The sequence below is a fragment of the Geotrypetes seraphini genome, chromosome 5 (assembly GCF_902459505.1).
Source record: "Geotrypetes seraphini chromosome 5, aGeoSer1.1, whole genome shotgun sequence".
Classification (NCBI taxonomy): Eukaryota; Metazoa; Chordata; class Amphibia; order Gymnophiona; family Dermophiidae; genus Geotrypetes; species Geotrypetes seraphini.
In genome coordinates, this window is record NC_047088.1 from 214,904,085 (window position 1) to 214,918,708 (window position 14,624).

Here is a 14,624-nt window from a genome sequence, read left to right on the forward strand (position 1 = left end):
ACAAGTGAATTAAACATAATACAAACGATTTTCACATATCACTTGTATTTACAAACAAATAATCTTGTAATATAAAATAAATACCCCCTTTTTTATCAATATTCCTAATTCCATATGATATACATTTCCCACCCCATCCCCACATATCTTCTATCTATGTGCTATGATATCTGATCATTAGAATAATTAGTCAATGGTTCCCATATTTTTTTAAAATTATGAAGATTCCCTTGTTGTATCGCTAACATCTTTTCCATCTTATATATGTGACAAACTGAATTCCACCAAAATGTATAATTTAATTTAGTATAATCTTTCCAATTTTGAGTAATTTGTTGCATGGCGACCCCTGTCAATATTAATAATCATTTGTTATTATTTGCAGAAATCGGACTCTGAGTTCTCATTGCTGTACCAAATAATATAGTGTCATAAGAGAGTCCTACATGGTTTTCTAATAATTTATTAATTTGGGGCCAAATTAGTTTCCAAAAAGCATTTATACAGGGACAAAAATAAATTAAATGATCTAACGTCCCAACTTCTAATCTACAATGCCAGCATCTATTGGATCTAGTGCTATCTATCTTTTGTAAACGCGTAGGGGTCCATAAAACTCGATGTAACAAAAACATCCACGTTTGACTCATAGATGCTGACTTTGTAGACCTTAATCTCCAGGACCAAAATCGTGGCCATTGAGATGCAGAAATTGTCTGCCCAATCTCAATACTCCAAATATCCCTAAGTCCAGTTTTCTTTTTTTTATTTAAAAATCCATATAACAATTTATACCATTTTGCGGCTTGGTGTCCCAAAAAATCCGCCTGAAAACAGAGAACCTGTAAGCTATATTGAGTATTAAGACCCTTCCATTCAGGGAACCCTACCTGAATGGCCTGCTTCAATTGCATCCATTTAAAATATTGTGTTTTATTTAAGCCAAATTTATGTTGCAATTGTGAAAAACTAAGCAGTGATCCTTCTGAAATGACATCATTCAATGTCCGTATACCTGCAATTATCCACTGTTTCCAGACGATTTTAAATCCGCCAATCTTGATCCTGGAGTTTACCCAGATGGATTGATTTAATGATTTAGCAATTGGATCTGGTGATAAATTACTAATATATCTTAAGGTCTTCCCAGTATCAAGTAAAATTCTATTATATTTGTATTTCCTAGGCAATTTTATATTAACTACATGTTCTAAATGTAATGGGAACAGGAGCCGCCATTCTAAATATAACCAATCAGGTACATTCTCCATGAGATCTGGGAGGATCCAATACATACCCTGTCTTAGAATATAGGCTTGATGGTACCTATAAAAATTTGGAAAATTTACCCCTCCCTCCATAATGGTTCTTTGTAATGATACTAAAGCAATTCTGGGTCTTTTCCCAAACCAAACAAATTTTGTAAGAACATTGTAATGTAACTTTTTATAAAATGACCCCTGAAAAAATATTGGTATCATACTCATTTGATAACAAACCACAGGCAATATCATCATTTTAATTGTTTGAACTCTTCCCCACCAAGAGAGATGTAAAGGATTCCATTGCTCACACATTTCTGTTATCTTTCTTAATAAAAGTTTTTCATTTTCTTTCACTGTGTCATCAATTATATTTTTGATAATAATACCTAAGTATTTTAAACCTTCATCTTTCCATATAAATGAATATGAATCAAATAATCCTTTGGTACAATGAACATTAATTGGAAGAACTTCAGGTTTACTCTAATTAATTTTATATCCAGAAAATTTTCCAAACTTCTCTAGAAGATTAAGTAAACATGGAATGGTATTCCCCGGTTTTCTTAAATACAGTAAAATATCATCTGCATATGCAGAAAGTTTAAATTCCCAGTTAGAGTATGGGATTCCTTTTATTCCCTTAGTTTGATTAATTGCAATTAATAAGGGTTCAAGAACAACATCAAAAAGTAAGGGGGATAAAGGACATCCTTGTCTAACCCCCCTTAGCAAGTTAAATCTATCTGATAAATTATTATTAATATATAATCTTGCACCAGGAGAGCTATACAATGTCTGAATCATTTTAATAAAACCGGGGCCTATACCAAACCATTCTAAAGCTTGATACATAAAACTCCATTCCACTCTATCAAATGCTTTTTCTGCATCTAAAGATACTAGAAAAGCTGGATCATTAATATTTTTTGCTAAATTTAAAGAGTGAAATGCTAATCTAGTATTATTTGAGGAATGCCTTTTAGCAATAAATCCTGTTTGGTGAACATCAATAATAAAAGGAAGAGCTTTTGCCAATCTTGATGCTAATACTTTAGCAACCAATTTACCATCTACATTTAATAAAGAGATAGGCCTGTAATTTGAAACCAAAGTAGGATCCCTGTTTGGTTTTGGCAAGACAATAATTACAGAATCAGCCATAGTACCTGATATATTCCCATTATTCATTTGGTACTGATATAAATTTAATAGATATGGTAAAATAATATTTTGAAATGATTTATAAAATTCAACAGTATATCCATCGCCACCTGGAGCGGATCCAACTCTAAGAGATTTCAATGCTGATTCTAGTTCTTTTAAAGATATAGGATCTTCTAAACTTCTTTTTATATGATCCGGAACATTTGGTCCATTAAGTGAATTTAAAAAATCTAACCCATCTTGTTCTTTATTTTCATAAGTATCAGAAGAATATAGATCTTTATAAAAATCAAAGAAACTGTGTTAAAATATCCTTAATATTAGTGTGTGTATTGCTCTGCATATCTTTAATTGCAATAATTTTAGATTTCCTTTTTTTTGCTTTAAGAAAATTTGCTAGTAATCTTCCAGCCTTGTTTGAATTACCATAATACTGAACTTGCCGAGAGAACATATCTTTCCTCACAAATTGAGAAGAAATCTCATTATACTTAGCTTTTGCTTTTAATAATTTTTGCAATATATTATGTTCCCATTTCTCAATTAATTTATTTTCTAATTCTTTAATTTCTTTTTCAAAATCAACAAATTGTTTTTTAAGTTGTTTTTTAATAAATGCTGAATATGAAATAATATTACCTCTCATTGTTGCTTTAAAAGCATCCCATAAAATCTCAACATTTATATTATCCGAATTATTAATTTGAAAGAATTCATTCATCTTTAATTTAAGATCTTCCAGAAAGTTCGAATCCGCAAGTAAAGCATTATCAAATCTCCAAATTGATTTAGAATATACTAAATCATCATTCTGAAAGTCATGGTCCGAAATTACAATAGGATCAATAACTGCTTTCATCACACGCTGTGCTATATTATTAGATACAAATATATAATCAATTCGTGAAAAAGACTTGTGGACCTGAGAACAAAAAGAAAGTTCCTGATCATTAAAATGAAGAATATGCCATATATCAACTAAATCACAAGATTGTACCAAATTATCTAAATCTAACGATTTCATAATTCTGCTTGGTCTCTTATCCAAAATCGGATCCATTACAGCATTGAAATCACCAGCTACCACTAAATTAGAAGCAGCCAGTGGTAATAATATTTGTTGAATTTGTTTGAAAAACTCCATTTGATTCGAATTAGGAGCATACAAATTAAATAAATCCAGGGTTGTATTTCCCAGAACCATTTTGATATGCACCCATCTTCCTAAAGGATCAGAATTTATTAATTGAAAATCAGCACTACATTTCCTATTTACAAGAACAGCTACCCCAGCTTTTTTCCCTACAGCAGGTGCAAACAAACATTTAGATACCCAACCCCCTGATAGTTTCTTAGATTCAATCCCGGAAAGATGCGTCTCTTGAATGAGATATACATCCGCATTCTGTTTATGTAGAAAAGCTAACATTTTCTTCCTCTTAATTGGGTGATTTAAACCATTGACATTTATAGAGAAAATTTTAATATCCATCTATTTTTCTGATTAAAATTTGACATATAACTCTAAAATAAATATTATGATCAGACATCAGCACATATTTAAGATATAATTTCTTTCTCACCCCATCTCCCCTTCCCCTAATCCCCCATCCCTTTTTTTTTTCCAGAAAATAAACATTTCAATTTCTGCACTTTTCCCAACTTCATGTCTTAAAGAAACATTAAGCATCCCACTCCCCCTCCCCTTCTCATCCCTCCACCCTATCCCCATCCCCACCCTTTAATAAATGTGTAAGCTTGAAAACACACATAGATAATAAAGTAAAGAGAATTCCCCCATAGAACATTCAAAAACAAAAAAAATCTATAATCATAAGTTACACAAAGAATATTTTAACAATTAAACCCTTTCCTCAAATCCCTAATATCTAAACCGACCCCCTTAAAATAATTTTCTTTAATAAAAAACAAACAAAACTTTTATGTAGAACCCCAATCAATATTAAGAATAAAGTGATTCATAACAAAAATCTGTTTTTTTTTCCTCCTTTCCTTTTCTTTTTTTTTTCCCTTCCTTCCTCTTCCTTTTCCCTTCCTTTCCTTTTCCATCCTTTTTCATTCCAATAATCTTTTGACATAAAAGCATATTACTATATAAGTAATACCATATGAGGTTACTCATCAAAACTACATTAGCATCAAAAATAAACAGCCTGTAAGTGATTCCATAACTCCATAAAAGGATAAGATTCCAAATATGAAACCATTTTAATTCTAAAGCCAGTAAACTGTACTAACTGTATTAATGACTGTATTAAAAGCACCAAATATATAATACATTGAACTGCATCTTTTAAAGAAATTGAAATGCAACACAGAGCATCTAAAAAATAAATAATAAAAGTCCATGTCTCTATGTAATCATAAGTTCCTCTTGTTTCTGCAAAAAGTCCTGCAACTCTTCTGGTTCCTTGAAATTCGTTGTTTTATTCTTGAAAGTCACTTTCATCATCGCTGGATAAATCAGCCCATATTTTGCTCCAAGACTTCTGAGCTGTGGTCTCATATCAAGAAATTTTTTCCTCTTTGCTGCAGTGGCAGGAGCAAAATCTGGAACAAAGTGTATGCGAGAGTCCTGAAACTTTAAGTTCTTATTTTCTTTAGCCAGCCGAATAATATCCAATACTTGCTGATGTCTTAAGAGCTTGAATATTATTGGACGAGGTCCCCTTTGAGTATCATTCCTCCTGACTGGTATTCTGTGAGCTCTTTCGATTTCAATAGGATATTTAAAGTTGAGAGGGAGGATTTTAGGGAGGAGATTCTCCAGAAAGGAAGTAATATTATTTTCTTCTGCCCCTTCCGGAATCCCAAGTAATCTTAAATTACTCCTCCTCTCCCTATTACTACAATCCTCCAGCATTTGCGTAAGTATATCCATTTTCTTCTGCACCGGCTTGAATTTGAATAAATCTGTTTCAACTGTCAGCATTCTATCATTAAGATTAACAATCTTATTCTCCACCAGCTCCATTTTCCTGTTAAGAATATTTACTTCCTTCTTAACCTCTTTAATATCCTTGGAGTTTTCTAGCACAATTTCTCTAATTGCTTTCAGTTCCTTCAATATTTCAGCTGTTTCAACAACTTCCTTCACAGCCTGTTTTTTCGAAGGGGTCAGAGGCTCGGGTTTGGCTCTTTTTGCACTTGCCAGCATCACAAAAGCTGAATCAGCTTTGTTATTCTTTCCAGACGCCATATTTATAATTAACTCTCCCGTATCAGACAAGAAAAGTTAACTTTTGTAACTTAAATAATCTTTAAAACGATCTATTAGGACGGAGCTCACCGTTCACCCGACTATTGCCATGCGCTTCCAAGCCACGCCCCCCCCCCCCCCCATTCACAGAATCCTAAAGGGGTTATGACCTCCTATTAAGTGTCCAGAAAGCTACAAGATATGTGAACCAATATTTTCCTCACCATTCCAGAATGGCTAGGATACTGGAATCTTTTGGGAAGAGTTTATTTCAGAATGCTATGCTCTCTTCCCACATATCTCTTCTTATCATTTCTTCATGGGCATGTTCTTGCGTGACCTAGTTCACAGTGTAACAAATTTGTGAATACTTTTCCCAGGATCAAGGCCGACCAACTCCTTTTGTTAGTAGCCAGAGGGGAAAGAGTGTGGAAAATACATAGTCTGAATGACTTATGATATTTTCAAAATGGCATTAAGAGCCTCTGTCATGGGGGTTGGCACCCACAAACTCATCTGGCTGTAGGCCTCAGGTCTTAGACAAGAAGTGCAGGACAAGCTTGCTGATATGCCATGCATGGAGAGAATCTCTTTGGAAATAAGGCTCAAAGTTCCTACTCTCATCAAGCATCATAGTGACACCCTTGAGACCCTCTTCAGCCCCAAACTCCTCCTCCTCCAGGAGTTATCAGAGCAAAGAGCAGTGGAGGTCTAGTACTCTCATAGGTGTAGATGTCTTCTAGTCTCCCACTCTTTATAGTCTTAACTGGGCTCTTGCTTTCATTCCAGACAACAGAGGGCCTAAAAATCCCAACCAGCTTAGTAGCCAAAACCAAATATGGGATTTTGACTCCTTCCAAGAGAAAATCCATCCAGCATTTTGTTTCTTTTGACCAGAATAGGATGGGGACTGCCACTGTGACAAGCACACTCTTTCCAATTGGCAAGCATACTGCATTTCCTTCATTTATGCCCAGGCTGGATTGACTCTTGTGGATCATGCCACAGCTCATAATGTTAGAGCCATGGCTGCATTTGGTAGCCCACTTGAAATCTGCTACCATAAGATATTTGCAGAGCTGTGATATAAACTTCCAACCATGCATTCACGTCCTATTATTGCTTAAACCAGGGCTCCTGACGTGACTGTAGTTTTGGCCAGATAGTTCTCTAGAATTTGCAATTTGGAATCCAACTCCATTTCTCCTAGGCCCTTCAACTTAATTTCCTTTTTTTTTTTTTTTTTAAATGACACCAAAAAAAATTAGTGTTTGCCTCTTGTAACACCACTTCTTATATTATCTTCCCTTTTTCCAGTTGAAGGCAGCTTATAGCTAGGGAGTCCCATATGTGAGGATTTCTAGTCCTGCTTCTACTTGGAGAAAACAGACTACTTATTACATTACATCATTACATTACATCACGTTTATTGACTGCAAAACCTCATGCATCGATGTGGTTCACAAAAGACATAAAAATTGGTCATTTCCAGTGAACTACAGAATAATCGTTAATCATTTTAATTCTCTAAGAATTGTATAAACAAGAATGATTTTAATAACTTTCTGAAATGTGTGTAAGAACAAGACCTTCCGAATAAAATGCGTAACTCTTTGTCCCAGTTAGCTGCCTGAAAAGCAAGCAAACGTTGCTGAAATTTTTTATAAATACAACCTCGGACTGGAAGAGCAACAAATAAAGCAGTATTACTTAGTGGACGATTCGGTGTAAATAGAGTAAATAATTCTAATAGGTATTCTGGCACTTGACCATGCAGGACTTTATAACAAAGTGTTTCCAGTTTAAACCTCACACGGGCTTCAAATGGAAGCCAATGGAGATATGATTGAAGTCTACAAAATCCTGAGTGGAGCAGAACAGGTATAAGTGGATCGATTTTTCACTCCGTCAAAAATTACAAAGACTAGGGAACACTTACAGGGAAATACTTTTAAAACCAATAGGAGGAAATTTTTTTCACTCAGAGAATAGTTAAGCTCTGGAACGTGTTACCAAAGGATGTGGTAAGAGCAGATAGCGTAGCTGGTTTTAAGAAAGGATTGGACAAGTTCCTGGAAGAAAAGTCCATAGTCTGTTATTGAGAAAAACATAGAAACATAGAAAGATGACGGCAGATAAGGGCTATAGCCCATCAAGTCTGCCCACACTATTTACCCACCCTCTTAAGTCTACTGACCCCCTAAAGTATAATTGTAATTATACTGTCACTCTACTGACCCGCTCATTCAAGTCCTAGTGACCCTATCCCTTAGCATGACCTCGTAGGGATCCCACATAGGTATCCCATTTGTTCTTGAAGTCTAGGATGCTGCGTGCCTCGACCACCTGCACTGGAAGCTTGTTCCAATGCTCAATCACTCTCTCCGTGAAGAAGTACTTCCTGGCGTCTCCACGAAACTTCCCTCCCTTGAGTTTGAGCGGATGTCCTCTTGTGGTCGAGGGTCCCTTGAGAAGAAAGATATCATCTTCCACCTCGATCCGTCCCGTGATGTACTTAAATGTCTCAATCATGTCTCCCTCAAACATGAGGGAAGCCATGGCTTGCCTGTATTGGTAGCATAGAATGTTGCTACTCCTTGGGTTTTAGCCAGGTATTAGTGGCCTGGATTGGCCACCGTGAGAACGGGCTACTGGGCTTGATGGACCATTGGTCTGACCCAGTAAGGCTATTCTTATGTTCTTCAGATCAAAAATCAGACGCACTGCAACATTCTGTACTCTTTGAAGTCTAAGTATATTTGTACGATGTCCAGCAATGTGAACAGCGTTACAATAATCCAAGCTACTAAGTTTCAAGGACTGAACAAGTAGTCTAAATTCCGTAGGTTCAAAGTATGATTTAATACTCCGCAACTTCCATAGAATGAAGAAACATTTTTTCACCAATGCCGAAGTAAATGATTTCATTGTTAAATTTCTATCTAAGTATACTCCCAGGATCTTAATCTCAGATTCAATTCGATAACTAAGCCCATTAAGTCTTACTTGGAAAATAAAGGGAATTTAAATCCAGCCAAACCCTTTTTGAAAAATGGTTTGATTGTGTTTTTTTACAGAAGACAGCCTCTTTAACTGGAGTATCTCATTTATGTGACTAAGGTGAACTGTTTGTCTTCAGAATTAGCAGTTAGTTACTTGTAATAGGGGCTCTCTGAGGACAGCAGTTCACCAGTCACACCAACCCTTTTCCTTTAAGCTGATTAGTTTACACTTCTCCCTCCATATTCGCAGTTTCCGTATCTGCAGTTTCGCTTATTCACGATTTTTCAGCGGCTGACTCCACCCCCCCAAAAAACATCATCACTAAAGTTTTTTCCTTTTACTGTACAGTACAGTTTATCACTTACCATTACTGTACTGTAACTCTGAAAATCGCTGCTTCCATGCTTTCTCCCACAAATTTGCTGCTTCCGTGTTTCCCCAAAGTGCACTGAGAAAAACGCTGCTTCCCAACATCCCTAGAGAGAAAGGCTTCTTTCCAGCATGCATGAAATCGCTGGTTGGCTGCCCTGAAATCGCTGGATGGCTGCCCAGAAATCGCTGCTTGCTTGCCTGCCCTGAAATCGCTGGTTTCAATAGTTATTCACGGTTTCAATATTAAAAATGATGGCACTTTTCCAAAACTGCGAATAACATGTAAAAAAGTTCTTCGCGGTTTTTCCATTTTCGTGCCTATTGGCTGCCCGCATCCACCACAAATACGGAGGAAAAGCGCAGTTTCAAACTGAGGTATATGACATGCCTGCATGAGCATTAGAGCTATAGTACGCACTGGTTGTGACATGTGGACCTGTTTATTGCTTTCGTCACAGCAAGTATTCAGATGTATTTTCTTGACTCCAAGTTTCCAAGTTTATTAAATATTTTGATTTATTGCCTATTCAAAATTCTAGGCGATGTACAAATTGTTCAATGCACTTGTTTTCCCATGTTTTGTGAAAATTTTCAATAAATAGTTTAAGTTTAAGTTTATTAGGATTTTATATATCGCCTATCAAGGTTATCTAAGTGGTTTTTACAATCAGGTACTTAAAAAAAAAAAAGAGCTATAGTACGCACTTGGAGGGGATCTGTAAGAGTTTCCTGGAAAGATCTAAAATATGTCTTGTGTTAGCACTGTCAGGATGGCATCATCCATGTTTATGACTAGTTAACTGCTGTCTTCAGAGAACAACTGTTACAGATAACTAACTCCAATATAGGAAAAATCTTTTGTTTGATATCAGACTCCTTTCTGGTCATATGAAAGTAATTGGTTATAAAATTAGCTAATTATATCATAATCAGTTATGAAGGCAATTTTCAAGACAAATTGTGCAAGAAAAAGACATTTGCCTTGGATTATTGGTTGTTTGAAACTTGTCCACTCCCAGTTCATCAAAAGGCTATGCACATACTTTTTTTTACCTGTATTAAGGCATGTTCTAGACATTTTCTCATTTGTTTACATCAATAGTATTTCATAATGTTTATGAAAATAATATCAAATAGACAAAAATTTGAACTACTTTTTCAATGTTTAGGGGAAAACAGCTCTTGGAGAACATTTGATGAACATTGGTATCAACCGGGACAATGTTTCTGAGATTCTGCAGATTTTTATGGAAGCCTACTATGGACAGACAGATTTAACAGAAAGTCTAAAGACCAAAGCTTTTCAGGCACATAGCCCAGCTGAAAAAGCATCTGTGCTTGCTTTTCTTGTTAATGAGTTAGCATGTAGCAAAAGTGTGGTCAGGTAAGCTATTTATAACATTGACTCACTCTTACATCTACTTTTGTAGACTTTTCTATAAATAATTAACCGAGTAAATCTCAGAATGCTGCCACTCATCCCTTAGAACTTTACGTTCGACTGACCAAAATCTCTTCTCAGTACCCTCTTTAAAGGTCATTGGCACCAGACGCAATGAGATCTTTTCAATCACCACAACCCAGTTATGGAACTCCCATATCTTAGAGAAGAGTCTGTATTAGATAGATTCAAGAGTTCGTTGAAAACCTTTTTGAACAAGGATGCGTTCGAAATTTAAAACCTTGAGGCTCGGCACGGCCGATCATTAGATTGCTCATTCATCGATTCTCATTTATTTCACATATCCGCCTTGAACCACAAGGTAATGGCGGAATACAAATCTCTAACGTAATGTAATGTAATATGCACTTTCCTTTCCCCAACCTATTATTTTACTCCTCATTATTTTTTTTCTTAAAACATTGTAGTTCTACCGCCTTTCCCCTCATCTTTGTTCATATATTGTCCAAGTTTGTCCTTGTTTGTATTTTAAACATTCTTGTTCTCCCTATTTTATTATGTACACTGCTTAGAAATTTTTATAAGCGTTTGTATCAAATTTTAAATAAACTTGAAACTTAATCTTTGGGATCTGCAGAGTATTTACTAATGACCCAGATTGACTAGTATTGAAAACAGGATGCTGGCCTTGATAAATATTCAGTGTAACCCAGCATGTCATTTCTTATGTTCTTCTACATAAATATATTATATATGTTGCTTTGTATGCATGCTTATATATTAACCCAGATTTTATGCCCATCTTTTAACAGTGAAATAGATAAAAACATTGATTACATGTCAAATTTAAGGAGAGATAAATGGATGGTTGAAGGCAAACTTCGCAAGTAAGTTGTATTTTATTTGAGGCTATTACTCTTCTATTCTTTAAATGTCTAAATTTTTCTTTTGTGGCTAAATAATATACAAGACAAAAATTGAACTTATCAAATTAGCTATGCATAAAATTAATTGTCCTTCATGCTTGAATTAGAAGCAAAATTGAAAATGATCTAAATCTGTTTCTTTTAGGGGAAAATTCTATATAGGACACCATTTTCTGCAGCTGCCTAAGATGCGTCTGAGAATCACACACCGATGTCCTATACAGAATTGCATCTGCCCTAAGGGACAGACATCTAACCCCACCTAATAACCCCGATTCTTCCATGTCACAGGCGCTGGTTAGAGAATCGCATTGCCACTGAGCTGATCGTGGCAAGGGAATCTCCCTGCCACTATCAACTGAGCGGCAGCGGCATCCCTCCTGCTGCAAACGGTGTCGGGGAGGGGTGTCGGGGGTGGTGGCAGGAGGGAGTGGGCATCTCTCCTGCCAGTCGACTTGCGATGGGGTTTGTCTATGTGAAATGTAGGCCAACATTTTTTTTTTTATATTCTTTATTCATTTTTTCATCTTACAATAAGGGCCTGATTCTCTAAAAGTGCGTCCTGATTTTAGGCAGCTGTAGGCGTCCTACAGCTGTCTAATCAGCCAATCGGGATGCACGTTTTTAAAAAAAAATGCTCCCCAGGCAAGCCGCCTATATTGAAGATGAGGCCCACAAGACACCTAGGCCCTGATTCTGAATAGGACGCCCAGGAGAGGCGTCCTATTCAGAATCGGCCTAAACTAAATCCCGATTCTGTAACCGGCGTCCATGTTACAGACGCGGGTTAGAGAAACGGGTTAGATTAGACACGGCCCGCTACACTTATCGTGGCAAGGGATCTCTCTGCCGCTATAAGTATAGCGGGCCGCGGCCCCCTGACCAGGAGGGTGCCCAAACCCTCTGCCCGAAGACTCACCCCCCCACACACTACCGACCGCCCCCCCGACACTACCGACCGCCCCCCCCCCCCGACATTACCGATCTCTCCCCCCCGACAATATCTTTCGCTGGCAGGAGGGTGTCCAATCCCTCCTGCCCGAAGACGCACCCCCCCCCCCGGCGCTAACAACCCCCAAACCTCCACTCCACCAAACCTGTTCTTAGATGGGTCTTGCACATCTTGAGCCGGCAGGCACGCCTCATCGAAATGAAGCGGGCCCGCCCCTTCCCGGCCCATCCAGTCGAAGCCTAAGGCCTTAGGCATAGTGGGTCCGCCCATCCCCACTAAGTCTAAGGTCTGATTGGCCAATCAGGCCTTAGATTAAGTGGGGATGGGCGGACCCGCTATGCCTAAGGCCTGATTGGTCCAGGCTTCTAGAGCCTGGGCCAATCAGGCCTTAGGCTTCGGCGGGATGGGCCGGGAAGGGGCGGGCCTGCTTCATTTCGACGAGGCGTGCCTGCCGGCTCAAGACGTGCAAGACCCATCTAAGAACAGGTTTGGTGGAGTGGAGGTTTGGGGGTTGTTAGTGCCGGGGGGGGTGCGTATTCGGGCAGGAGGGATTGGACACCCTCCTGCCAGCGAAAGATATTGTCGGGGGGGGGGGAGATCGGTAATGTCGGGTGGGGCGGTCGGTAGTGTCGGGGGGGCGGTCGGTAGTGTCGGGGGGGGGTGCGTCTTCGGGCAGAGGGTTTGGGCACCCTCCTGGTCAGGGGGCCATGGCCTGCTATACTTATAGCGGCAGAGAGATCCCTTGCCGCGATAAGTATAGCGGCCGCATCTACTTACAATGTAGGCCAGCATTTTGCTGGCCTACATTTTAAGCTTCTCCTAGTTCAAGTTCAAGTTCAAGTTTATTTATTCTTGATGAATCGCCTATTTAAATTACTAGGCGATGTACAATAGTAATAACATAAATTAATAAAATTAAACAAATAAAATGTTAATGTTGACATAAAAACAAATTTGTTGTTAGTTAAAATTTAACAAACTTAACAAACTGAGTGTAGACATAACTTTAAAATAATTTTGTGGGTAAGACTTACAAGACATGTGTGGTTAAGAGGGGGAATAGTTACAATTTTTGATAGAAGAGAAGAAAAAAACATAAAAGGGAAGAACAAGAAGAGGGGTAATAATAGCTGTTTAAAAAAAAAAAAAAAACCTCCAGGTTGCAGTTAAAAAATAATCGATTTTTTTAGTGTCCTAAGATCCATACGCATCTTTAAAAAGAAAGGTTTTTAACGTTTTTTTAAACAGTGTTAGATCTTTTAATTCTCTAATGTATTGTGGTAAAAGATTCCATGAATGTGGGGCCATAACTGAGAACATGTCGTGTCTTCTAGTTCCTATCATTTTAATTGAAGGCACGGAAAGAAGATTAAATGAAGTTGAACGAAGTGATCGTGTTATACTCTAAGGGATAAGCCATCTGTTAATAAATTGGGGTTCATTAAAGTTTAAAGCTTTAAACACCAAAAGCAGTAATTTAAAGGTGATGCGATGGCTTATCGGAAGCCAATGGGATTTAATCATAAGTGGGGTAACATGATCATATTTTTTAGCTTTGTAAATTAGCTTCACAGCGGTATTTTGTATAAGTTGCAGCCTTCTTTTTTCTTTTTGTGTTATGTTTATAAGAAGGGAATTGCAGTAATCTATTTTAGACATTATTAAGGAATGAATGAGAATATTAATGGATTCTGGTTGTAAGAATTTTGCAAGAGAGCGAATCAATCGAAGTTTATAAAAACATGATTTAACGATATTGTTAATATAGTCGTGGTATGTGAGCTTATCATCTAACAAAACGCCTAGTATTTTTATAGAAGTGACCTGTTCTAAATCAATATTATTGATAGAGATTGGAGATCTTAATGTTATATCTTTTTTCCAAGGAAAAAGCATCGATTTTGTTTTATTAATATTTAATGATAGTTTATTTGTATTTAGCCAATTTTTTATTGTTGCAAGTTTATTGTTAATGGCTGCGATATCATCATCGCTATCTGGATCCAATGGATGAATTAGCTGAATATCATCAGCATAGACGAAAGCTGTAAAACCTAAAGATTGGGCTATGTTTAGAAGTGGTGAAAGAAATATATTAAAAAGAAGAAGAGATAGTATTGAGCCTTGTGGGATACCATAATCTAATGAGAAACTCTTGGATGTACTATCGTTAAATCTAACAAAGGAAGAACGACTTGACAAAAAGGAGGTGAACCATTCTAGAACTTGATCTATGATTCCAATAGATTCTAGTCGATTAAGTAGTAAGTCGTGATCAATGGTATCAAAAGCGGCGGTTAGGTCTAAAGAAATTAGAACT

At 37.1% G+C, this 14,624-nt stretch overlaps 1 protein-coding gene across 15 annotated transcripts in view; it reads left to right on the forward strand.

Moving 5' to 3' along the window:
* BAZ2B (bromodomain adjacent to zinc finger domain 2B) overlaps positions 1–14,624 on the forward strand; it is a 535,524-nt gene that overhangs the window by 425,840 nt on the left and 95,060 nt on the right. For all 15 annotated transcript variants that reach the window (XM_033946167.1, XM_033946164.1, XM_033946160.1 and 12 more), the window contains 2 exons: positions 10,194–10,408; positions 11,239–11,313. In XM_033946167.1, coding sequence (XP_033802058.1) covers positions 10,194–10,408; positions 11,239–11,313 — 290 coding nt within the window. The remainder of the gene's footprint in view (positions 1–10,193; positions 10,409–11,238; positions 11,314–14,624) is intronic.